Source organism: Haemaphysalis longicornis, unplaced genomic scaffold (genome assembly GCF_048455015.1).
Source record: "Haemaphysalis longicornis isolate Haplotype H1 unplaced genomic scaffold, Haemaphysalis longicornis Haplotype H1 scaffold_7, whole genome shotgun sequence".
NCBI lineage: Eukaryota > Metazoa > Arthropoda > Arachnida > Ixodida > Ixodidae > Haemaphysalis > Haemaphysalis longicornis.
This window is the reverse complement of record NW_027526422.1, coordinates 11,970,292-11,996,297: the sequence shown is the minus strand read 5'-3', so window position 1 is coordinate 11,996,297 and position 26,006 is coordinate 11,970,292. Positions and strand designations below refer to the sequence as shown.

Below are 26,006 nucleotides of genomic sequence, written 5' to 3'. Positions count from 1 at the left end.
CACAGCTAGCAATGTCATCCAACTTGTCTTTTTGCTTTCGTGTCACTTTCATAATCCCAAGGTACAAGTGTTTAGCTGCGAGGCACTAGTACGGAGTACGTCAGCCCCGCTGATATGTAAATAGTAGCGTACCCCCAGCAGTGCGCTACCATTGAAAGTCCAGCGCTGTTGGTGTATGCGCTGACACACCAAGGCACAGAAATAAAAGAATGAGTATAAACAGGCTGATGGCCAGCCAGGGTGCTTGTGGAGTGAAGCCACCCGTGTGCTGCACCCCTGCCTCGCAGAACCCGGTGCTGGAGGAGTCGTCCTGGCCCGTGGCAGCACAGCTGGACCTCGACAGTGTTCTGCACAGCGTCCACGACCGGCCCCGACACGACGACGCCAGCCTGTCCCTGCCCACGCTCCTGGGTGAGTGCACACCACCTCTGGGGCTGGGAAGCCTCGTGAAGCCTCCCTGCTCCCAGTGATCTGCTAACGTGGGCTGTGGTCGGGGAGTCCCTTTTAGTTGAGGGCGCTGCACTGCAGGCAAGCTGAAGGCTGCCACAAATTCTTCTCTTCTGGTCTTGCATTGTCCATGCAAAAAGATGACAGGAAAAATTGACTGGCGATTACGGTACTCCCTAATGTGGTATTTGGGTGCAGCAGCAGTGCACTGAGGCAGCACTCACTCGTGGGTTTTCTCGACGGCAGTGGTGATGAGCCTCTGCGTGAGTCTCAGGAAGGGACCGCAACCAGAGTCTGAGGAAGTGAACGCACATGATCGTCACGCGCACGCCCCCCTCATGTTTTCCTCGAGCGTTGCGCCGTCGAGTGCCTCGTGCGGGCAAAGCATACTGCCCCCTCCTCTCCCCCACCGCTCACTTTTGGAGAGCGCTGGCTCGTGCTGCCATGGCGAATTGCCCTCCGCTCCAAATTTCGTGACACTCTCCTCCTTTGCTTTCTTTCATCATTTGCTTTTTCTTTCACTTGTCGGTCTTGCCACCGTTCGCTCGTTAAAGGAGCCATGAAGAGAAAACACAAGTTTGGTTCATTCGAAAGGTTGCCTCGTTAGAACCATAACGACACCACTTATAACGCAAACTTCGCTCAAATAAGCTACATAATTAGGAAAAAAGGAAATGACCATGCGACCCACCAGCTCATTTTCCGCAACAGAACCTATGATGTCACTCGAGAATGCTCTGCGATTGGCGGAGGCCGGCAAAAGCAAACGCATGTTAGGCAGGGCTTACAGTTTGCATAGCGAGCTATATGCCCGTGAAACATACTGCACATTCTTTTTATGACAAAGAACGGTGGAGTAAACGGTTGAAGTTCCAAACGAACACACAAGCGTGTGCGCCAATGGGTACGAAACTACCGCCGGCCGAACTCGACATCTCGCCATCGCGCAGGCGAATTTTCGGGTTTGAGGCTCTTAGGGGCCAACGAACCATTCCAGCATGTACAGCCGCGACCTTGCTTAGTATCTTAATCCCTTGACAGGAGGTTGGCCGTCATATCGCTAACCAGCAAAGGTAAAAATAGAAACGAGGGGAGTAAGGAACAGCAAGAAGCGACGAGATAGTGCCAGTCGTCGCATAAGTTTCGAATGGTGTTGGCTTGCTGCTGTCGTTACGAGCTCGTTTCTAGTTTACAACCACTGAAAACTTCAGTTTGTTCGAGTACTTTACAATGAAATTTCGTTGCTGCGTTTTGAAATGCCCATGTAGTACGGGCAAATCGTCGAGGGAGTGCGACATCCCCGCCGGTGAAGAGATCTCCTTTCATGTGCTGCCAAACGATGAACCGCGGCGAAGCAAGTGGCTACGTTTTGTGAACTTTGCAAACGGAGGAGAAAGGGAGCTAAAGGAAGTACGAGTGTGCTCGCTTCATTTCCGACGAAGTGATTACGGCAGGGACCCTTACGTTAGCTCACTCCTGGGACATGCTGGCGCTCTTCGCCGACTTCGTCAAATCGCCGTCAAAGCGCTCTGACCTTGGGGGAAAAAATGCCGTACACACCGCGCATTGACGCTCGTATCTTTCTGGTTGGAGCAGAGAGCTCGCGCGAACGGCTTTCCATACACGACACTGGCCAACTGGCATAAGCGATACTGCTACTGAAATTGAACTATTATTAACCGTAATAAAAATACGGCACATACGTACCAGTCTGTATTCGTCCGTCGCGACGGGGCTGACGAGGCAGCGGTGCTGACGGCAGGGCGTTCGTCTGTTGTGGCTATCGCGGAATGGTCGCTTTCCCGTCCACTGCGTATCCCACAACTCCTGCCGCTCGTGCACTTAGAAGCATTGAGCGTTCAAGTGGTGTGAGGTTCTTAAATGCAAGCCCTAGCTCCTCGGCGAGGGTTTTGTTCTCCGGATCAGGCGATTCCATGACTAGGGCTGCGGGTGCACTAGGTTTTACTAGTGTTTTTAAAATGGCCGCCGTCTCGGTTTCGGCACGAGTTTCGGTTCCTGTCTGACTCCCGCGTGTGGGTGCTATATGGAGTCGACGTACTAAGTATCTGTTTCATGGACTGGCTCGTATGACGCCATTGTTCACGTCACTAAATGTGCAATTTTAGTGGGAGATTTAAAATTTTGGCTTAAATTGCCTTATTTCTCAGTGAATAAAGCATCATTTGCTTCCGGGAAAGCGCTTGGGGTACTATGAAACACCTAATCTTTCGAATAAAACAAACTTTTGTTTTCTCTTCATGGCTCCTTTAAGGACAACGGTGATGCGGTTCAGCCCAGAGATGGGCGACAAAGGGTTGCGCCCTAAAAAGAAACGAGTAGGGATGGACGAATATTCGGTATTGTCGAATATTCGATCGAATAGCTCTCTATTCGTTATTCGCTTCGATCCGAATGCAGGTATTCGATATTTTCGAATTATTCGATGCTCCCGAATAGGCAGCTAAAAGCCAAGCTTTTCGGTCAAGCTTTCCGAGAGTTACCCCAGGCTTGGCTCAAGACCCACCGACGCGGACATTTCTATTATCAGTGCCGGCACTGCCGAGTTGCTGCCTTGCCTAGAGGTTCGAGGAAGCTCTCGGCCGCCAGCACACTTAAGTTAAAAAAAAAAAAAGGCGGCACTGAAACGACACCGCTCCGAACATAGCGGCACCAAGCCAGCAGACTTGTACAGGCCGCCATTTTGAATAGGCATGCCGCCATCTTGAATAGGCATGCCGCCATCTTGAATAGGCTCGCACAGCGCGGCAGTACTGCAGTACGCCGCACTGAGCGAGCCTATTCAAAATGGCGGCCAGCCACTTGCGCTTTGCTTGGCTACGGCCGAGGATACTAGTGGCTACAATACTTCTTTTTTTAGCGGAGCTTCTAGGCGGCGCTTAACTCTGCGAGTTTCTAGGCGGCGCTTAAACTTGTGAATGAGCAGCCGGCGGAAACTGCTGCACCTAGAGCATGTGGCGCAACAGGCATTTCTTCATGAAAACTTGTTGATACAGCAAAGGAAAGCTGTGTGTAAGATTTTGCAATAAATGTTCAACTGGTAATAGTTTTACACAATGCTGTGCCTACGTGAGTTCTAATTATTAGAAAAAAATGTGTACATTAGTCAGGTCACAAGTTGCTCATTTGTCTTTGTGATTTGCAATGTGTACTATGCGAACTATTCGATTCGAAATTATTCGACCAAATCACTATTCGCTTCGAATTCGCTTCGAACCTCAAAATCTATATTCGCCCATCCCTAGAAACGAGGACCTGATGTTGTTCTCTTTCGGCTGGCTGGTGATTCGGTCTTTTCTTCAAACTTGTGCCGTGTCCTAGGCAGGGCTAGTTCCTCCTCCCCCCTCCCTCGTTTTTTAAATAGCACTGTGTGAGTGACAAGTTTAAGATTGACCATTGCAACTTATTTGCTTCAATTTAAACTGAGTTTTTTTTAAAACGAAATCATTGCTCACTTCTCATTCACTTTGGATGCAAAAATTCACTGTTCTCACAAGCTTACTTTTTAGCTGTCCTGTTTTCTGAGGTACTCCCTAAATTGTGCTCGTTGCATGAAACGGTGGAGTGTTGTAGTATGAAACTCGTCGGGACGCCTGCTCGTGCAGATGAAGAGGCAGAGCCTGTGCCCACTGAGAAGCGGAAAAAGTTGCGGGCGGTGAGGAAGCCAAAGCCAAGCATGGAACCAATGGCCACCAAGGTAAGCTAGTTGCTGGTCATTCGGAATCGTGTTGCCACCTTTGGATTTCTTGGTCATTCCTAATCCCTCCAGTGTGAAGGTTCAGATTATTGTACCACCCATCGGCGCAGTGGTAGGTGCTGAATTGTAGGGACTTAGTGGTAGTGTTGCTATGAAGAACCAGGTTAATTTAAATGTGGGAGGAGGTGGGGGCAATGGGAAAAGCGGAGGTAGGAGAAGAACGGGATGCTGTCAGTGAGCATAATGTTCGACAGGACTCCCACTTGATTTCTGACGTGGTAGCTCACTCTCACTGCCACTGTTTGGCTGTTTTGTGTATATATTAAATGCCCCTTTATTTAGGTATTCTTAGTCAGCCTTCCTTTTGTCTCATGCGAACATGGGGTGCACTGTTTGTAAGGCACGCATAGGAAGTCTGCTTTGTGCCTGTGCAGCGATGCAAATTCGAAGATGGGAATGCACCTAGCCAACCGTAGTGCCAAATAATGTGAATGAAAAGAGCGTTTATGAATGGGGTTGATATGTGGGTGTAGGTGCTGTCTTGGTAACCCATGTCCTTCCCGCCTGCTGTTTGACGCAGTTCTCTTGAACACAAAAAAAGCAGCTGTGCGAGCGTTGTCGGGTGTTTCTACGGCTTACCCACAGGTCCTTGGCGAAAATAGTGCCTCCCCCGTGTTTTCTCTTTGCCGCAGGTTCTGCACCTGCAGTTGAGGGCTGGCACCCTGGATTTGCCATACAAACGGGTAAGCAGCCGTGCCCTTTCCTGGCCTGGTGGCAGCACCTTGCTACCCTTAAAGTCACCTCATTTAAGCGCTTATGCTGCAGTGCTTCTTTTTTCTCAATCGACAGGTTACTTGCATGTTGAGAGTTATGAGAGCCAAAAACACACCAGAGCATGGCCTACTACATAGAGTGGACGCGCGATGAATGGTCACTGAACAAAAGCTATGGCGTTTGGCTGGCATTAAAAAAAATGCACGCACAGTTTGTCATCAATCTAGCTGGGCAATCGAAACTTGCTCGCTATTGTGCAATGTGGGGAATGGGTGACCACCAGTGACTGTGAGCAAATTGGCCCTGAACCCACAGAGAGCGGTGTTTGAAATGGATGTTCCAAATGGTTCCTTGCCACTGGTGCCACCAAAGTTTAATGAGCTGTAAAATTAGTTCCAAGCGGTGCATCAAGAAACCGCTTCTCTTATTACAGTTCTATGACCAACACTGTCTTGTCTATTTTTCCTCCAAAAATGACTGAGTATCTCTAATTATCTTGGGAACTGACTGACTGACTCAAAAAATAATGGCATATTTGAAATCAGTGGGGAAAAAGCAGCAAGACTGGCAAGTCTTGCAGAGTTTACTTGAAAGTTAAAACAGATTGCTTGAACTGCCATGTCCGCCCAACACATGCAACAATCCATGATTAAGTTCAGAGCAATTATTTGCTCTGAAAGCAGAAATGACTATTTGCGCATGCCCAGGAGTTGTTGTATACTTGGCTGATCAGGATTTACCAAGTGTCGTCGGCCTTGCGTAAACAAGTGCACAACGCCATTTGCAATATTGCTATCTCTCTCTCTCTCTCTCTCTGACTGCTGTGTTTTCTGACGTGTGCTGCTTGTACTTTGCAGTACAAGGCTGCTGTGGAGCGTGATGGCCCGGACGTTGATTCAAGCCAGAGAGACCCTGATGATGTGGCCCCAGGACTGGATGCAGTGAGTGCCTTTATATCAGAGCTCGCTCCACAAACTGCCTCTCACCTGCCGCGGTGGCTCAGTGGATAAGGGGTTGGGCTCCTGAGTATGAGGTGCCCGGCCGTGGCGGCCGCTTTTCTGATGGAGGCGAAAAGCAGAAACGCGCGTGTGTTCAAGATTTCGGCGCTCGTTAAAGATCCCCAGGTGGTCAAAATTAATCCGGAGCCCTCCACTACGGCGTGCCTCATCGCCTGCGTTGCGTCGGCGCGTTAAACCTTACAATCAATCAATCAGTCAAACTGCCTCTTGCACATAGATGTCAGACTTCAAAAAGCAGGCGACGACGCTATAACAGACGACAAAAAGACAATGAGCTTATCAGTTGCGCCCTCAAACATGTTTTTAATCACCCAGTGCGACGACTGTGAGGTGATTTTCGAACTCTCACTTCGCAGGGGCTTTTTTTTTTCAGCAGACGTGGGCTTTTGAAGTCAGGATTGAAGTGTCCTTGTTGAACAGGGATTGAGAATTGCATGAAGAGAGCTTATTTTAAAGCAGGCTGCTCCAGTTTTGCTTCTGTTGCCTCTGCCTTTTTCAGTGGTGGCTGTGACGTATATCCCATTATTTTAGTGGTTGTTCCCACTACTAAAGCTGCAGTTTGGCTAGTTGGGTACACATTTTGAATACTGCAAAAACAGTGCAGCGATGGGGATGTAAGAAGTGACAAACAGGTTTGTCAGTGCTCGTTTGTCACTTGTTACGTACTCGTCTCTGCGCCGTCTTTGAGGTAGTCCTTTCTGTGGCAAGTGCGGGTGGTAAGCAACAGCTGTGGTCGGCACCCGCTGCTTACCTCTGCAGGACGAGGAGGATGAGGTGGAAGTGGTGGAAGAGAAGGCTGCCAACGAGGCCGCCACCCTTGGTGACCAGGAAGAGCCAAAGCCTACAGTGCAGCCTTCATACGAGGATACGGCTTTGGCTGAGCCTCTTCGACCACCCTCTCAGGTACGGCACCTAGTTTTTGATAACTCGCTTGCTTCTGCAAGATGTTACACCCAAACCTCGTTATAACAAAGTTGAAGGGGAGCCGTAATTATTTCGTTGAGTTCATTATCTCGTTATATCAATTGCGAGAGTTTACGGCAATGTATGCTCAGTTAGGTGCAAAACTATAGGCATGCAAAGAAAGAAACCGCCTCGCGGCCCACTGTACCGCTACGCGACCACGCATGTGGCGGAAATTGAATAAACACAAATATTTTGTTTGCTCAATGCGCACACTGCCTATATTATTGTTCGCTCGATATAGCTGCAAAAAAGGCCGTGATGCCCCTCTGTTTCGGACATCGCAAGCGAAATATTTCCTTTTCCGCAGTGGCCACCGCGTTGATGGCGCTTTCGCCGTCGCGAAAACTGCGCAGCCGAGCGAGCCACACGTGGCCTGGCATGGCTTGGCCATGGGGTCGACATAGGAGCTTTAAAACAGCCGCTCCAAATGAGTGTCGAGAGGTGACTTAGAAGCACTGCACAAATAAAGCTCTTTCCCTCCCTGCCTCCCTCCCCCCCTCCTCAACTCTGTGGAATACTTCACGTACCGTGGTGAGGGTTTCTTTTTGGGAGGGGGGACAAATAAAGTTCATTATATCCGTTGACAGTTCAATTTTACTTCGTTACATTGAGGTTTGAAATGCGTGGTTGTCTACGGAGATTTCAAGAGGAATTTTGTTTACTTCATTATATTTTTATTTCATTATATCTCGTTATATTGTAAGGAGGTTTGAGTATATCGTATGGTGCCCAGAACAAACCCGGTGATACAACAGTAATTCACTAGGAAGAAGTCAGTGGGGACGGTTACCGTGCTGAACCAAACATTGCGGCACTGACACACTCGTGGTGTGGAGTTGTGAGAAAGTGTCTGCAGAAAGCTGCTGCTGGCCCGGCAATCTCGTGCTAGGATGCCCTCATTCCTTGTGGTTACGAGAGCCTAGCTCTGTGTCTGTTTGATCGACACGGCACACCTGTTTGCATGCAAAGCTGTGATACACTTTGCTTGAACGTTAGACCTTTGGACCACGGAATGCCTGACAGTATGTGTTGCCTTCAGCTTCTCATTATTTCTCTAGTAGTGGACGCAAAATCCATCAGCACTGAAGTGTGTTCAGTTGCTGAAATGTACGGTTTCTGTGTGGACTTAGTAGCTCGCTCACTTGTACAGGTGCCCCGAAAAGTAAATGGAGCACGGCTTCGTGAAATTAGTATCATTTCTATTTTGTGCGGCTGCCAGCATTAATAGAAGATGTGCGGCCCGATTTTATTCCGGGATGCCTTTCTTGAGAAGTCGCTTAGAGGTTGCTGGATAGGCACATGGCGGAGAAATCCCCTCGAAATCTACAACCCGTGCTCTGTTTACTTTTGGGGGCACCCGTACATATATATGTTTGCGTTTCTTCATTCTTGTTCCAGTTCCTGTTCCTGTTCCAGTTTCTTCATTCCTGTTCTTGTTCCAGTGTTATGAATAGCCAGTTTTTATGTCTGTCATTTTACATCCTTTTATGTGAACAGCAGTGCTAAAATCAGAATAGAATCGCGCCTCATCGCCTGCGCTGCGTCGGCGCGTTAAACCCTACAATCAATCAATCAGCTAAAATCAAAATACATATCTGGCAAATAAAAGAACCCACTGAACTGTGTCTGCATTCACCGATGAAAACCGAAAATATGTGTTCGAAATAAAAACCGGAGAAAAAACAGCAAGCTTTAGAAAAATAAACTTAGTAGCTGGTAATAGCTGTCTGATCCACACCACATTTGTAACCCACAGTTCGTCGCAAGTGATTCAGCTGCTGCGTAGGCTTAGGCAACTATGCATATGCTAAAAAAAAAAAAAACCTCTGAAATGGAGAGCACATTTTTCCCTGCCATGTTTTGCTAGTGGGACCCTTTGTGACTTTAAAGCTGCGTGTGCTGTCCTTTCTGATGTGCAGAAGTCACGACGCAACAAGCGGAAAAAGCCGGAGCCGGACGTTGGGCTGCTCCCTGATGGCAAGATGTACGACTCCCCGGGGACCAAGCCCGAGCCAGTCGAAGTGAAGGCGGACAGCGAAGAGGAAGAAAAAGGGGCCAGCAGCTTCCAGCCGTTCGACTATGAATCGCAGCAGCAGAGCCCTGCTGCAGGTATGAATCCTTGCCCCCCTTGACGTGCAGTTCTCCTTCCTTTCCGGGGAGGCTGACCACTCCACAGAGCATTTGCCACGACAAATTAAAACTCTAACTTGTGGCATAACGTGCTGAAACGCATGTTAGCCTTGTGCCATAGTGAAAGGTTACAGATTTAGTTAGAGAACCTTTTTTCTTTTTTTTTGACATTACTCAGATGAGTTTCCAAATAGCTCACATATCAGACCACTTTGGGTTCCTTAGCAAGCACCAAATTACTTTTCCTTGTTTAAAGTTGTTATTACTATTTTTTTATAATACAGCCAGTGTGTTTGGGAATTGATTATGTGACCTAGTTTATAGCAGGGTTCGCACAGACCCTTGAAATCCTTGAATATCCTTGAATTTGATAACATTAATTCAAGGGCCCTTGAAACTCCTTAAATATGAGTGAGCTCCTTGTAATCCTTGAAAATTTAGTGGACTTTGTTTCAATAAAGCAAATGAACGACATATTTCCGTAAGTCGCACTGATTTCAAAAACTCGTTTACTGAGGAATGACCACGAAAACAAGTAGCCTTGACAGAAAAGCAATAGCAGCAAGTTTCGGTTTCGAAACCGGCAGCGCCTGCGTCGTCTGGCAACAAATGCGAGTCCTCTGAGGTACCCTGTCGTTCGTGGGTTGTCATGTTTCAACCCCACAGAGATGTCCAAGGCAGACACGTGCCTTGGGAAGCTAAAAATTGTGCTTAACTGCCTAATCGACAACAAGCTTCTCTCTGAGCACAAACAAGACATTGTGTGCACACAGTATATTCAGTTTTGCCTAGAAAAACGGCATGAACTACAAAACTATGAAAAAGATCATGAACGTCTTGACAGTTTTTTTGTGCGGCTACTGAAGCACGATGCTTCTTTCTCGCAGTTATGGGCTGTGATGAAACTTCTCCGCCTGAGCTATGGGCAGGCCTCAGTGGAAAGAGGCTTCAGCATCAACAAGCAGGTTGCGGTCGAGAATTTGGCAGAGCTGTCGTATATTTCTCAACGAGTTATCTGCAAGGCTGTGAAAAACCATGGCGGCCTGCTGAACGTTCCAATTTCAAAAGAGTTGAAGGCGTCAGTGCACCAAGCCCGGCATAGGTATGCTGCATACCTAGACGAACAAAAGAAACAAGCACTGTCACGGCAGGCAACTTCTAAGAGAAAAGAGCTCGAGCAAGAGCTCGATAAGATGCTAGGGAGGAGGTCAAAGCTTCCAAAAACTCTCAAGTGCCTGCTGGAATCCGCGGACCGTTTTTCGGAAGAAGCTGAAGCGAAAAACGACCTCACCTACTTAGTCAAGGCAAACAGCTTCCGTATAACTGCTAAAGAAAAGGAGCTGGAGATAGCTTCTGTAGAAAAAGAAATCCATGCGAAAACTACGCTGATTTTATAAGTCTTCTAAGCAAATAAAATTCTGCTAACACTCCTTGAATTTCGCCAATTTTCATCCTTGAAATCCTTAAAAAGTCCTTGAATTTTTAGTCAAATATTCTGTACGAACCCTGTTATAGGGATAGAATGCCTAAGCCGTGATGGAATAAGGCAGCCTTTTCTGCTTTTGCAGGGACTTCTGGAGCCACTTTTTTCTGCACGTTTGCTTACGTGGTTTCAAGCATTACCACCGCCTCCTTTTTTTGTGCAAAATTAACAATCGTGTTAGGTCTCAAATTGGAAAACTGCATGTTTTATAAGTACACATTGTTTTCTGCACCTTGGTATGATGAGACATTTGCGCTTCAGTTGGTTCCTTGGCAACATTTTGCTTCCGTAATTATCGTGGCTAAACTCTAAGCATCCAAGCTGAAGCTTGTTTTTTATATTTTGCAGGTACTATCTTGGTCGGTATTTCTGAGCTGGAAGTCTTACCTCTACCCTGAATTTCAGGGTCAGGTTTGCTAAGAACAAAAGAATTGGGAGGGGGAATAAGTTGTTTCACTAGTAAAATCATCCAAATCAGCATACTTTGCGCGAATCTTAGATTAAGCATCTAGATAAAATAAACTGGCATTTTTACTCAGAAGCATAAGTGGCCTGTCTCTGAAATGGTGTGATGGTGCCTAAGCAACCTTGTATTTTTTCGTTTATAACCCGTGTGCATGAAAGTAGGCGCAAAGTAGAGGAAAAGGGGGATATGGAAATACAGCAGCCCGGTGGTAAGCCTAACTTCACACTGAAGTCTAATGTTGTCAACTGGTACCCGCAGCTTGATGCGCAGTGGGTGTGCCGTTAATTGGCACATCATAAGGCTGCAAGGTTACTTAGAGCACTAAGCCTAAACAGGAGACATTAGGCCTAACGTCATGCTTTGGGGTATAGTGTCGTCAACCGGTGTGCCTTGAAAAAAGTGCGCACTGCGCTCAGTGCACTTCAAGTTGAGGGTACCAGTTGACATCGCAAGACCAGATAGTGTGGCATTAGGTCTAAGCTTCTGCACTGCTGCACGCACCTGACAGTTGCTGCTGTTCGCTCTGAAAGACATGGAAAAACTTACCCCGCTCTCTACAATGTCCCACATTATGCACCACTGGCACTGCCAAAACTGCGTCATTTGTGCGGTGGTTGTCCTATTGGCTGTCGCTGGTAAACTTCACGGCTTATTTCACGCATTTCCTGTGATGATCCGCCGTTGCCACTCTGTGCACCAACCTCTTCTACGCCTGAACCTGTACGATAGTTTTGACGTTTCTTTTGAGTTTTGAGTGCGCGCGGAGTTTGAGTGACAAATCCAATACTTCCCTTTCAACCAGACCACTCGACAACAAACATTTATTGCTTCAAAAACGCCCTACCAGCCTGCGAGCAGACAGTCATGCCTTCTTTTTTGTTGCACCAGACCGGAAATAGACCCCTCCACGTTGCGGAGAAAAGGAGAAGACTCCCTGACCTGTGATATATCGAAGGCCACTGAAGAGAACACCACGAGCCTCCCCCCTCTGCGGGAGAGAACGCACAGCTTTCGTCGCGTTGTCCGCGGTTGAGTTAAGAGGGAATGATTATGCGTGATTTTTCATTGTGCGTAGTTTCGGTGATAGTGAATGGATTTTAATGATTCTTGTGGGAGGAGATTGCTGGGACAATTAACTTTACCCCAAAAAACATACCGAGTAGTTGATGGGAAGTGCTGCAGGGTCCCTATAAGCTGGCAAAGTGGCAGTGATACATACCAACAGTGGCACGTACCCGCTGTGGGGCATTGGGCAGTGCATTATAAGCAGAAGTGTATGTGGTTTTAGTGCACACTGCTACAGACATTGCCAGGAATCGGTGAATCGATCAGCAGAGCCAACCACAGAAATCCGTGCCTTATTCTGAATTCTATATGCATACTCCTAAGCCTGGCGAAATGTTACACAGATGTAAAATAGCACGTACCCACAAAGGGGTAGTGGACGGCACTTTATATGCTGCTTTCATGTGGTGAGGTTGCCACAGCCAAACCGCATTATAATTTATAAAACATTCGATGCGCTTGCACGTAAACTGTGTTCACAAAGATAAACGTCACTTCATTAGTTTGTTTAAACTGCCCGTAAACTTAGTGACTGCGAGTTCTGCAGATGGGAGCATAGCACTTTGAAAGCTCGTTATAAATGCAAGAAAAAAAAAGTCGAGGACAAGCGCTTTGTGTTGTTTTCCGTTCTTCTTTTACCGTCTTCGTTATTTTGCTTTGGGTTGATGCGTGCCGCCTAAAACGTCGGAAACAAAACATTTCTCCACTCCACAGGTAAAAAAGGTCGGAAGAGGCCAGCTGCAAGCTTTGACCCCGAACAGCCTGAATCAATGAAGGTATGTACACTCTAGCTGTCAGTTTTGTGCACAGAGCCAGGTTGATTGTCGCTGACACTGTCTCACTCGTGGTCTGCGCAGGCGGCGAAACGGAAGCGCAGAAGAGCGAACGCCAAGAGCCGCACGTTTGGCAGCCAAGGGGGGGCTCCCGCTGCCAAGTGGCCCAAGCGATGATGATGATCGGTGGATGCAGTAAAGGGCTCTCGACCACGCCTCCCGCTTGCTCGTCTACTGGGTGTCGGGGATCTCGGCCGTGCCCTTGGTGCTCCCTTCGGGCATCATCTGGAGAGTGCGCAGGGGAAAATGGTCTTTGGGAGGACAGTCTTTGTCAAAGTGTTCTAGGCCACACCCAAGGTATCTGGGCCACAAGGGAGTCCAAGCAAAAGCTTAACGTTTAACCGCTGCCAAAATATTCTATGACAGTGTGGAAAAAAAGTGTTTTCTCCAGCTATCTGCCATGAAACATTTCAGCCTCGCCCAAGGGGTAAGCTTGTACTTTGAAATTTTTGTGCTCTTTACACTTTTGGCATTGCCTAGAAAATTTTGACAAAGACTGTACCTGTGCTGCATCTCAATTGGAGCCTTCCCCTTTTCTTTTATCAAAGATGTATACTTAATAAGTTAATAGCAACCAAGAAATGTGTCAGTTCTCACACTCTTAACTGTGTCCACTCTGTTCCTACTCTTACTTTCCGATTTCACTGAGTGGACTTCAGCACTGACCTCGTTGAAGAGTGGCATCATCATCATCATCATCATCATCTCTGTCCTTACCAAGTGAGAAGTGATGTGGCATCATCCAGCGGAATGGGGAATGGGAACAAATTTTTTGTTGTTGTTTCATTTGGACATTTTGCAGTGGTGAAGGAAGATGGAAGTGCTGTCTCGATTCCCATGACGTTGAGCCACATTTGTAATCGGAAAGATGTAGTGCTAAAGAAAGAAAATGTGAAGGGAAAAGTGCACTTCCGCTGTTAAGTTCACAGATATTGTGCAGCTTGTGTTGCTTTAATTGGGAACAAAGCTTCCGCGGAGAAAAAAAAAAAGAATGCTTTAACCCTCGCTATTTTTTTCCATCGTCATTTCATTTTTGTTAAGGGGGGACACTGGTCTTGAGGACCGAAAATTTGCCAAAAAATCAATTTTCTGTGTTAATTTTATTTGCAGTCTACAGGTCCCAAAGAATGTACCTGCAAAATATCATAGCTGTATCATAAGTATTCACAAAGCTGTCGCCCTTTGAAGTCGCCTAAATGACAATTTTTGCCTATGTTTGCAAACTTCGTGCTTGGTTTTCTCAGAACCAATTTTTTTCCCACATGGTCAGCTGTCGGGTAGAATATCTTGGGATGTACTGGTTTGATTTACATCATTTTTGCTGCATTCGATAGCTTATGAACTGAAAAGTGCAATAAAACCACAAAAGTACAGAATTTCTTTTTGCTGGCACAAGATTTTATGCAGTTAGTTTTACAAAAACATAAATTGATGACCTGACATTTACGAATTTTACAGCATTTGCAGAAACCATGCTAAAATTACAGCTGTGGTATAGTTGCACTCCCTGGTCTTTCTAGAGCACAAAGAGATAAAAGCTATTCGAGTATTTCATAGGTACATAATGAAAAAATTGCCCGAAACGGAGTGACATAACATGTTGCACAACTCTAAACTTACACCTCATAGACGAAAAGTGTCTGCATATTTGTGCTCCTGATGTTGAAATACACTCAATGTGTAAATCTCAAGCACATAGGTTAAAAAATAACAAAAATGTCCTCAAGACCAGTGTCCCCCCCTTAAATTTACTGCTGTACTGGAATAGTTGTTCCCCACACCCATGAGCTTCATAAAGGGCCATGCAGACAAAATACAAGTTTCTTTTATTCGAAAGATTTCGTGTGTTATAGTGCTCCCACTGATAGTCCAGGAGGAAACGATGCCATATTCACTGAGAATTTAATTAATTTAGGTTGAAATTTTGATTCTCCCGCCAAATCGTGTGTTTTCGTGACGTCTGCCATGAAGTCACAAAGGCGGGTATTCAAATGAAGTTTCACTGCGTCATTGGGCTCTGCAGCCTTGCTCGCCATCAGTCCTTCCAGACGGTGCTTCAATACTTAGACCTGCCGTTGCATTGTTTTTGACCGTATTTGCACCTGGTTTGTTTTTTTTAAGGTAGAAAGTAATTGTTTCATGATACATGGGGTATGCTTGACAAACAGGGTCATGTGAGACAATTTCGCTTACACTAATCGGCCAGTGTTGTCATAGACAACTCCAAAGCAGTAAACTTCTGTGCAGCTTAAACAAGCATAGTGTGCCCAGTACCAGTGGCAGTGCGCATGGGTAATTCTATGTTTACGTGTATTTTCGTAACTTTGATTGTTTACCCCACCATTCTTACTGGTGTAAAATGAATATGCATTACATTTAAGCGCAAATAGCTCGTTCGGCACGCCATTCAGCCCTGCCTAATTTTACTTTTGCCAGCCTCAGCCAATCGCACAGCTAGGCATATATGACATCACAGGTTCTGCTGCGAGAAGTGAGCTAGTGGGTCGCATGGCCATTCTCTTTTTTCTTAAATAGCTTATTTGAGCGAAGTTTGCGTTAAAAGTGGTGTCAGTATGATTCTAACAAGGTGATCTTTCGAATAAACCAAACTTGTGTTCTCAGAAAATGAATAAAGATGGAAGCACCATGAAAAAATGCTGCGAAACCTGAGAGAGGTAAGTCACTGCACTTATGGACAAATAATTACCTGCTTCTGCAAAAGCACGTGAAAAATAGCAATGGCCAGGGTAGGGTTTGCTTTTTCTTGAGGAGGGAGGGAGGGAGTACTCTGGTTTCTCTTCAAATAAGCTTAGAATGAACATGTTGAAATTATGGGCTGATTTATTGCTTGATTGATTAACAGATTTATAGTTGTGCAGATTCATATGTCAGACTGAGGTAGCCATGACACCTTTTGAGCTCGGGAAGCTCTTGCATGGGGTTGTGCATTTTGAAGCAGTTTAGACTTCGTACACATTTGACTGGGTAAAAAATTAAGGGGTGAAAGATCACCCAATCTGACGAAGCTATGGGCTGGTTTAAAACGTTGCAATATCCTGATTAGCGAAATTGTCGATAAAGTTATTGGTAATGACAGAAAATGTCTGACAGTGATGACAATCAGCTATTCAAAGCATGCTGAAGCTTGTAAGATCTGTCTTGTATTTCTTTCCTTTTTTTGTAGTTAGGGTATGTAGAAAAACTCAAGGCAACCTTCAAGTCATTTTAATGTTGCAGATAACAGGGCAGGTTTTAGTATTCACTGTTCATTAAGAAAAAGTCTGTCTGCAAATTGTGTTTGCTTTACACCAATTGAACCTAGTCTCTTCGTGGTGCAACGACGAAGGATGACTGACATGGGAGTGTAGTGTACATGGCAAGTGTGTGGTATATTTGCCCCTCATTCATACGTCTTATTCTCCTAAGTTGGCATACACTAATTCTTTTGATTGTTGAAACCAACAACAAGCCTTCACTGCACTGCAATAGGCTTTCATCATGCCATTGCTCTAGTGAAGTTGACATTTACAAGCTTGTGCATGAAAATCGTGAAGCAAGACTTGCCAATTCCTCCTAAAGATGGATTAATTGATCCTCAATTTTTGTTATGAGCATACCTTGTTGACAAATTCAGCATAGTTGATGCGGCCATCCTTGTCAGCATCCAACTCTGCAATGATCTTCTCTGCATCTTCAGGTGTCATGTTCTGGCCAATCTGGAACAAGGAAATGCCGTGACAGTCGCATCACGAATTAACCAAAGTTGTGTTTTGTCTGCATGGCCTCATCTGGGACTGCTTGGTGCTTGATGCCCTTTGTCGCATCTGCCTTCGAGCACTCATCTTGATCGGTGCACGCTCAAAGCCACTTTCACGGGTCTCCCACAGCCTATGGTGATTCACCATGACAGCTGCTATCTTCATCGCTTCTAAACCCCTTTATTGGCTGGCCTGCACACCACCTGATCACTAAAGATATTTTTTAACCAAGCGCATAGTTTTATCTCCTTGTTAATTTGCGTAAGGATTCCCCGTCGAACCTGATTGGCCTGGCTTAGCTTTTTCAGATCATTTGTCACTAACCTGTCACCAAGGGTTATTTTCGCAATGTTCTGTCTGAAAACCTTGTTTAAATTAGTGCAAATATTTACCATCGTACCGGCCCCAACACCAAGTTATATCAAACTAACTTGACAATGACTACTATCTGAGAAAATAGTTTTGTACTGAATAATGTACAAGTCATGTGTATAGTTCTCTGCTGATGTTTACTGGCATATTCAATCAATCCTGAGTTCACCTTGCTATTCTAAGAAAAAAGTTATTGTGAATGCAAGGTTTCGATGCTACAGTGATTTAAATCAATGCACTGCTTCCTTTTTTTCACTAGTGTGCTGCATTTTGCTAGTCTCTTGTCCTTGGGCTTGTCCTTGTGTTAGGTCAATGGGAGGTTGTTTGAATCCATTCTGCAGTTATTCACTGTGCAATTAGTTCAGAATGACACCTAGCACCCTACTTAAATTTTTGCTGAGGTTACGCACTGTGCTGTTCGAAACAGCTACAGCATGCAATGCCATGCACACAAATATTGATGTTTAGATAGCGCATAGCAAAAGCGGGATATCGGATATAGGAGTGTTTGTGGCTCAGTGCCTTGATTTACCAATTACGCTGGTCACCTACTTGCTCATTACAAATGAGCGCGTGTAGGTTCATCCAGTGCTGGAAAAGGCACTCGATATTTTTTCGTATCCAGATTTGCCGACTTTGGAATCCCAACAATCTATGAAATGCTATTTGCTAGACCCATGCACTGACCTTTTTGCAACAAATTACTTCTGCAAGGCCCATGGTATGCCTTAAAAAATTGGTGGTGACCTGCTTGCATACAAAATGGCAATTCGATGATCACACACACAACTTTGACGAGAAGTCGAGTTGATTACACTTACAACTGTGAAGATGTGGACAAGCTCAGCCTTGGTGATGTACCCATTGCCGTCGGTGTCGAATTCGAGGAATGCCTTGAGCACGTCCTCGCGAGTAGAAACGGAGACCGAAATCCTACTCACGATGAAGCGCAGGAACTCTTCAAAGTCAATGTTTCCATTTCTGTCGCGGTCCACTATGCCCTCAATGTGATCCATCTGCTCTGCAGTCGCCGGTTCTCCCAGTGCGCGTAACACCATTTCAAGTTCACTGAACGATATCACTCCGTCACCATTGCGGTCAAACATGAGAAATGCGCCCTTGATGTCAGCGATTTCTTCAGGTGAAAGTTGCCCACCGAATGCCATCAGTGGATGTGCCTGCAGTGCTGTTCACTCTTTTGGCCGTAGGTCGGTCAGGCAGGTGCACATTTGCACATGGGCAAATGGTCAAAACAGAATGGAACGAGGTTTGCAATATTCGAATGTGCAAGAATAGTTTCCAATTGGGCCTTTCACTGCCTAATGAGGAGGAATTGGGCACCAGAAACTTGGCAGTCAAATAGCAAGGCTCGCGGCGGCATGCACAGTGTGAACCCAGCAGGAATATGTGTTTCTTCTCATTCACATGTACACAAGCGGGAATTGACCAGGACTCGAGGACGAAGCACTTGGTATGTAAGATTTGATTAATTTGCACCTCAGCTGTCCTCCACATGTACAGCAGGTTAGACGTGTTACAAAATATCCACTTATTACCCATGTATGATACATGTCTGTCTGTGCATTTGAAGTCGCCGCCTTGCTATTGAGAGCTTGACCGCCGATTTTTAATGCGAAATTTTACAAAAAGGCCATTAAAACACCAGACCCCCCCGCCCCCCTCAACGTCACTTTTTATTAGTTGTTAGGTGTGTCGTGTGTGTGTACACAGGAGACTGGGTGCGGAATCTGCCAAGGAGGCATGGAGAAACTTTTCAAAGAAGCTATGAATCTGCGCACCCTCTTAGCTCCTCGTCACTACACTTCACGCCTTCTTTTAGCCACTGAACCACACTGAACTTCGAAAATACCGCAAGAACTCAATAAATCTGAGCGACGCGCATACCAATACTTTATTGAGCAACAGTTTGCAAAAAAGCTTAGCACGCGGTCCTCAACTGCCCCTTGGCAGTCCTCTGACTCCATCATACTTTGTTTCGGTTTCGATTCTACGTCCATTACTGTAGTGTTCCCGTCTGTGGAGGCTTGCTTGTACTTGTCTACACGCAGTAACATCAAAATACTCGTTACTAATCCTACTTTAAAGAAAAGGGGGGCGGGGGAGGGGTTGACGCTGAGAAATTTCTGTGGCAGAAACACGGAGGTAAGGCAGAGGTGGGGCGGGTGGGGTACATCATGCATACATATCTCAAATCGTGGGGTCAAAACATGGCGTCAAATCGAAATTAAATATGCACCATTCCGACAATTATATTGGCTGCGGCATTTAAAGTGACACTATAACGTTAGCGTGCGTCATAGGAGACACTTGTTAGCAAAAGTGGAAAGCTGTGAAAGAAAAGGAGTGGGAGAAGACATAGAGATGGAGTTAAGTGCTTTGAGTGGCGCTCTCCCGATTGCGTAACTTCCTGTTCCGAGATGTCGGAGGTCTGACGGGTTGAGGCTGCTTCACTTCCTGACCCCTGAGATGTGGCTTCCCCGCAGATCAAAGTGTGCTTACGGCCGGTAGCTTGTGTTGGCGGCTGTGAATGTTTACTTTCAAAAATTGTGCCGCGACAGCCCTGGTGCGGAGCTGTGTGCCCTGTGCCCCGCCAAGTGCTCTGTATGCGACATTATGAGCGACTGAGTGCCCGCGCGGCATTGCTTGTCTGCTGTGGTGTGTCGGGGAGTCTGGAACGATGCCTTGTTTGTGTACAAATGGCAGGTTGTTTTCGGCGGCGTGACAATACATGAAGAGCTCGTGTAGTGCTAAAGGCAAAGGGTGCGATGCCTTCGAAGCTGCAGTTAGACAAAATAGCCTGGCAGTGGACTGAAACCGTGGAACCGGCGGACGTTAAGCAAGAGCACGTAGAAGCCGCCTATCGAGTGAAATGTTACTCTTGCAAGGCAAATACGTGCCGGTGAGTGTGCCTCTATTGCTTCTATTCGGACGCGCTCCAAATTTGTCGTTTTCCGAATAACGAATAGAGTGCGTGCAAATGCAAGGAACAGCACGCAACGCTTCTCTATCGATGTACACTTTCTGCGTAGTTTGCATTCGTAACCTTGCGCGCTCATCACATCTAACGAAGCCGCACTTTGCAGCCTATGTGTTCTATATGGCTTCTTTTTGGGGGGGCCGTACAGTGAGGCAGCAGCTTCGCTACATGCTTTTTTTTGGCGCGGTCAGCAATAGTTTGCCGCCGCGTCAACAAGCCACGGGGTGTTACCGGTTTTTTTATGGCGGTAGTGCAGTTTGCGAAGTTGATGACCTGTCAACCAACCGCCGGCGCTAAACGCGGATCGGTCGGTAGATACCACAGCGTTCGGGCCCCGGGTACTGCGTGCAAATCAATCACAGGATAACCTGCGCAGATCGTTTCACGTTGCCTATAATCCGGTGCATGCATTATTCTCTCTTGAAGGCGCAACTGTTCGGGAAACCCGCGCTGCCTGTCGGGCCTCGGAGAACGAATTTGGCTCCACGAGCTAAAAGATGACGCCTGGAGTGACTTGGTTGACCCCAGTGCCGAAAGGAGAGCTGAGGTACCGGGAGTTGTGGGCACACCAAGTTCGTCAGAATAACCTGTCATCTCTTTACAGGGTGGCTTTGTCGGCCTCAAGAACCTTGGTGCAACATGCTACCTGAACAGCTTTCTGCAGGTCTGTAAGCTGTGAACACCTCTTTCCAAATAAGAATCCCGAAATGTAAATCTGGGAACGTTGTTTCAGTGCGTATACGTAGTCATGTGCTGTGAAGTGGCAAATTGAAGTCATTTTCTCACCACATGGCGTGATCAATTGGCTTGCTAACACTCACAATAAGTTGGGAATGCAGCTGTAACTTCAGAAATTAGAATAGAGTGGCAGCATTCTTTCATATGTCCTTTTTTTTTTTTTTTTTGCTCCCTGCAGTGCCAGCTCATATTTGTTGCGACCCATTTTGACTAGTGAGCAGGAAAAAAACAAAAAGAAATCCCCATTTGCAGGTTCTGTACCACAATCCAGCGTTTCGGCATTCGCTCTACATGTGGGATCCAAAAGATGACCCGCAGGAACGTGCATCACCGCCCACTTCGAATGGTAGTGCCTTCCTCTGTCTCATTTTCTCTAAAGCCGTGTCTTCAGTTGTTGACCACAAGTTCATGGAGCTAGCTTTATGTCTTTGTGCAATGCTCCTCATATGCTTTGCTGTCTTGCAATTTGCACGAAATGGTGCTAATAGTTGCAACAAAAATGCTTGAGCGTATTGTTTTCACGTAGGCAATGGGCAAAGAAGATTTTTGATGCGTATACTACTGTGTTTACCCGATTCTAAGCACCCACTATCGTGATGCCCAAAGTGCCCCTCTAGGGGGTGCTTAGATTCTAAAAACCTAAATTGGTGGCCGTATCTCAGCAAGACGGGTGCAAAAAATAATGTTTCATTTGGCGAACATTGAAAAGAAAAATAGGTATAGTGAACCCACCGCTTTTGTATGATAATCCGTCACCCTCACTACCATTCGAGTCCATTGTGCTGCTTGGGCTGCCGCTTTCAGTGCTCCCCAGCAGGTGGTCTTCTGTTTCGTTGAGTGGCTTTTAAATGAAAACTTCATAAATGGCTTGGCCACAACGTCACCGAGGACCCGTTCCCACACGTCTAAAATGCACCTTGTAATGGTCGCTTAGACAAGGGGGTGCGTGATTCGCATGCAAACTTTTACCCAAATCGTTTTCCCAAAAGTAGGGGAGGGTGCTTATAATCGCAAAAATACAGTATGCTTATGTGCGTTTTACTTTTTTTTCAGTGATCAGAGGTCCATTAAAATTCTGCCTTGGCAATGGTATTGCTTGAAACCCGGGAAATTCGCTTCTTGGCTTTTCACAGTTCATTCAGCATGCACTGTGCATAACTTCAAGACAGAAGTGCAGTAACAGTAAATTCGCATCCGCTTTATCGTCTTTTCTCCCCCAGTTGTTTCAATATGAAAGGAGGTGGCTATGTTCTGTCTGACACTGTATTAGGATAATAGAATACCTGCTTAATTACCGTAGCCCCCCTGGAGATTAGGATTTCCCCACCTTTCAAATTTTCAAAGCTGCAAAACAAAAATAAACCTTGACTGTGCTTCTATACATCGAATCTGCTCTATGACTTCTCAACTGCAAAGCTCACAACTGGGTGCTGTCACATGACGAGGATTTCATTTCACCCCTCCTCCGTTCTTTCCTTGGCAGGAGAGAGCAAGCCACAGGACCCTGAGAGTGCGCCACCCTGCGCTGCGACACACAGACCGTCGTCGGTGATTGGCAACCTCCAGCTTCTGTTTGCTCAGCTGCAGTTTAGCAAGAGAAGGTGATTCCATCCCTTACCTTTCTCCATAATTTATTTGTACACCCTTATCACCCGCCTTTCTTTTGTGAAAGAAGCTGGAGGATCCCCCTGGGGGGCCTTTAGTTTTGGGGCATCAGTATTTTTGGTGTGTGGGTGATGAACTTGGGTAGTTGAGTTTGATACGATACAAAGATTGATTACTGGATGTTTCTTTGCTAACCATCCCAAGCTTTAGAATAGGTGCTTACAATCGACTTTTGCTGATGTGCCAGTCTGGGATAATTTTACATAAGGAGGGTCAAATACCGATTTTCCTTAAAGGAGTCGTGAAGAGAGATTGCATTTTTTCTTGCTTAATTTTGTCTGCTTGAACAACCCTTTAAGAACATAAATCCCAAATATTTTCACAATTCATTGAGTCGGGAATGTAGGAGATGCATTTGAAATTCTCGTTTTGAGGCGCATCACAAGCTACCATGTGCGCATCATCGGCCGGCAGTGCAGCTAGCAGTGATGTCACATTAAGAACATTCGAGAGTTAAACGCTCTTTGTGTATATTGTTCTGTACAGCTGCAAACTGGATATTTTATAATAATGCATTCTTTATTCGTTGCCATAAACAGTTTTCTGCCGACATGACCGGTGTCATGACCACTTCAGTGATCTGGCAACCATTGTAGCAGAACTCAGACCTACTGGCTGTGTGTATGCTTTGTAGCCAGTTTCCCTGCTGAAATTCACATTGTTTTGCGGAATTCTCTTCAGAATCTAACCTTTTATGTATCAAATAGCACAAAACCGCTCAAGCAAAAAAAAAAAGAAGAAGAAGAAGAAAAAGTGCTGCATGTGCGATTCGAACTTGCGGCCACCAGGCCAGCCCAGCTTTACGGCCAGCCTGCATTGAAGTCAGACACGTTACCCACTACACTATCAACATCAGAAGCATGTGTGGTTGAAAACTGTGGCATAAAAGCCGCTTCACATTTGTAACCCAGCACTGGTGGGCTTACATAAATTCTAATCAACCCAAAGCTTTAACCGCCAACTTACTGTTGAATGCTTCTGCAGTAAGCCAAAGGGGAGCACATCCAATCAATGAAACAACATAAACAACAATGTTTATTGGAAGAAACAGGAAAGCAATCAAACTGCGTGATGGTCAGGCGACTCGGCACTGTATTACTGCTTCTCGCTAGTTATTTTAGCGCTTGATGAGTAAATGATGGGTTCGTTTTAAGTTCTGACTACTCGAAGTTCCTTCGATAAACGTAGAAAATTCTCATTTTAAACTTTCGAACATTTATTTCGTCAGGTCAGAGGTTTCGCATTCGCGCAACTCACATTACAGCCTATGTGAGACAGACGTCGGAAAGCTTGTGCAAGAATACCGGCTAGCAAAACGACAGTTTAGACTCGTGCAAAACAGCATAAAGAGTTTATAAATACCCGGTTTCCTTTAAACGTAGCTGCTTCTGCCTGCGCTACCGCCCGCATTGACTGAAAGTTCGACCATGTTGATCAGTCGTATCAGAGATCAGACATCTCCCGTTCAGTTGCAGGGCGAGTTTCATCATGGCACCAATGTTGTAGCTTTATCTGGCCTTTTGCGAGCTTGCTTTACGCCGACATGTTGTGCAGACGAAAGGGAACTGTGATTGGCTTCTTACCAAGACGTCACTTCACAAGTTGAGGAGAAAAGCCTTGGTGAAACCGTAACTGCATTTTTGTCCCTATTTGCCGATATCAGGCAACGAAACGGGTGTGCATTCTTTGTTTATCAAGGTTTGACTGGTATAAGTACCCACAAAACACAATTCTTTTGAAAATTTCTTGTTTTGAAATATTTCTTGTTTTAAGCGTTGCTCGAATGACATCATTCCGTCAGAGAGGCTGCTTAAAGGTGTTTGTTGTGTTGTTGATGCAGGTACATCGACCCTGAGCCCTTCATCGCTTGCCTCGGCCTCAGCACAACTCAGCAGCAGGTGTGGGAGCCTAGTCTTTCTGGGGCAGCACTATTTTCCACTGTGCCTCATACTTTTCTGAATACTGCAGATCCATCTATCTCTGCAATTTTTGTGTGGACACCTAGAAGTCTGTTGCTGCTTTTGTGCCTGCTTAGTATGGCAATTCCATGTGAATTGCTTGTAAAGTGGTATGGAAAGTAGAATGGAAAGTGGGAAGTTGACCTATGTGCAGGTTAACCTATGGCCAGGCAAATTTTCTGAACTCCGAACGTTTTGAGTTTGACAGATTGCACATATCTGGGCTAGTTGGTGCATTTTAGTAACTATGGCGGGAAACATGGCAGACCCAAGACCGATACAGAACAACGCAAACACCGTCCCCAAAACAACATGTTCAGTGATAAAAATAGCCTTACCCGCCGCGGTGGCTCAGTGGCTAAGGCGTTGCGCTGCTGAGCACGAGGTCGCGGGTTCGATTCCCGGCCGCGGCGGCCGCTTTTCTGATGGAGGCGAAAAGCAAAAACGCCCGTGTGTACGAGATTTCGGCGCACGTTAAAGATCCCCAGGTGGTCAAAATTAATCCGGAGCCCTCCACTACGGCGCGCCTCATCGCCTGCGTTGCGTCGGCGCGTTAAACCCTTCAATCATCAATCGATAAAAATAGCCTTTATGGGTATCCAGAAACGCAGGACACGAGCAGCCACTGGCAACTACAATGAGGTGTTCGGTGAGGAGGGTGATGGCAGATAAACGCCTTCTCAAGAAACGATTTAATTTCACTGCCTGCATGTTAGCGGAAAGTATACACAAAATCGTAGCATTATATATTTTTTTTTCCAGAGCATGAAGTTAGGGGTCGATATTTATGTGGGGAAATACAGTAATATGTTTTCATGAGGAGTTGAGGAGGCAGAGAAGAGGGCACAAAACTCGTAGAATCATCCAACAGTAATTTGTGGATGCATTTGTCTGTTTCATCCTGTTTTTCCGAACAGTAACAAGTGTTCCACTGACTGTAGAACCACATTAGGTGGGACTTGAAAGGGAAATGGGGGTAGCATTTCAGTTGGCGTACCCGCAAATTTTCCCGCCATTTTTTCGCGAGGCTACCATGGTTGCCAGACCAGGACTGCCCTCTGTTGATTAGCTCGCATCATCCGTAAAGGCCGCGGATCTGTGAGCCCGCTCTGGTTACAAATCCCTGCGCGCTCGCGCCACGGGCTCGGGCTCAAGCCTGGGATTTTTTTTTCACTTCGTCCCCATGGTTGCCAGACCAGGACAGATTTCACTTCGTCCCCATGGTTGCCAGACCCCTTTACAGACTGCCTTTACGGGCCCCATACGTTTGTAGTACCTCCCGTGGGGACGAAGCGTAAAAAAAAACCCGGGCTTGAGCCCGAGCCCGTGGCGCGAGCGCGCAGGTGTTTGTAACCAGAGCGGGCTGACAGATCCGCGGCCTTTACGGATGATGCGAGCTAATAAACAGAGGGCAGTCCTGGTCTGGCAACCATGGTAGTCCCGCGAAAAAATGGCGGGAAAATTTGTGGGTACGCCAGCCGAAATGCTACCGAAATGTGGACATGTGTTTGACTTGTGAAAGGTTCAGCTTTACAGAATTCTCCAAAACATTCTGCAGCGTTGGTTTAGACTGTTGGCTGGGAACAAGTAATTACCCTTATGGAGAGTTGAGCTGTTGG

The 26,006-nt window shown here is 46.2% G+C and overlaps 3 protein-coding genes across 4 annotated transcripts in view; 2 read left to right on the top strand and 1 right to left on the bottom strand.

The window, feature by feature from the left end:
• Rrp6 (exosome component Rrp6) overlaps window positions 1-13,055 on the top strand; it is a 45,591-nt gene extending 32,536 nt beyond the window's left edge. Inside the window, exons 14-21 of the mRNA XM_077676006.1 lie at window positions 288-411; window positions 4,071-4,162; window positions 4,855-4,905; window positions 5,794-5,877; window positions 6,715-6,858; window positions 8,841-9,030; window positions 12,780-12,841; window positions 12,923-13,055. Of these exons, the coding sequence (XP_077532132.1) occupies window positions 288-411; window positions 4,071-4,162; window positions 4,855-4,905; window positions 5,794-5,877; window positions 6,715-6,858; window positions 8,841-9,030; window positions 12,780-12,841; window positions 12,923-13,015 (840 nt within the window). The 3' untranslated portion in view covers window positions 13,016-13,055. The remainder of the gene's footprint in view (window positions 1-287; window positions 412-4,070; window positions 4,163-4,854; window positions 4,906-5,793; window positions 5,878-6,714; window positions 6,859-8,840; window positions 9,031-12,779; window positions 12,842-12,922) is intronic.
• Window positions 13,056-13,069: 14 nt separating this feature from the next.
• LOC144145021 (uncharacterized) lies at window positions 13,070-18,194 on the bottom strand. The gene is made up of 3 exons (XM_077676524.1): window positions 17,850-18,194; window positions 16,516-16,614; window positions 13,070-13,123 (listed from the first exon to the last, which is right to left on the bottom strand). The coding sequence occupies exons 1-3, from the start codon at window positions 18,192-18,194 to the stop codon at window positions 13,070-13,072; spliced, it is 498 nt and encodes a 165-aa protein (XP_077532650.1).
• Window positions 18,195-19,357: 1,163 nt separating this feature from the next.
• LOC144144520 (ubiquitin carboxyl-terminal hydrolase 48-like) overlaps window positions 19,358-26,006 on the top strand; it is a 98,528-nt gene continuing 91,879 nt past the window's right edge. Inside the window, exons 1-6 of one of the 2 annotated variants that reach the window (XM_077676005.1) lie at window positions 19,358-19,948; window positions 20,453-20,573; window positions 20,631-20,690; window positions 21,017-21,110; window positions 22,248-22,365; window positions 24,270-24,327. In XM_077676005.1, coding sequence (XP_077532131.1) covers window positions 19,815-19,948; window positions 20,453-20,573; window positions 20,631-20,690; window positions 21,017-21,110; window positions 22,248-22,365; window positions 24,270-24,327 — 585 coding nt within the window. In that variant the 5' untranslated portion in view covers window positions 19,358-19,814. The remainder of the gene's footprint in view (window positions 19,949-20,452; window positions 20,574-20,630; window positions 20,691-21,016; window positions 21,111-22,247; window positions 22,366-24,269; window positions 24,328-26,006) is intronic. The other variant, XM_077676004.1, reaches the window with a different exon arrangement.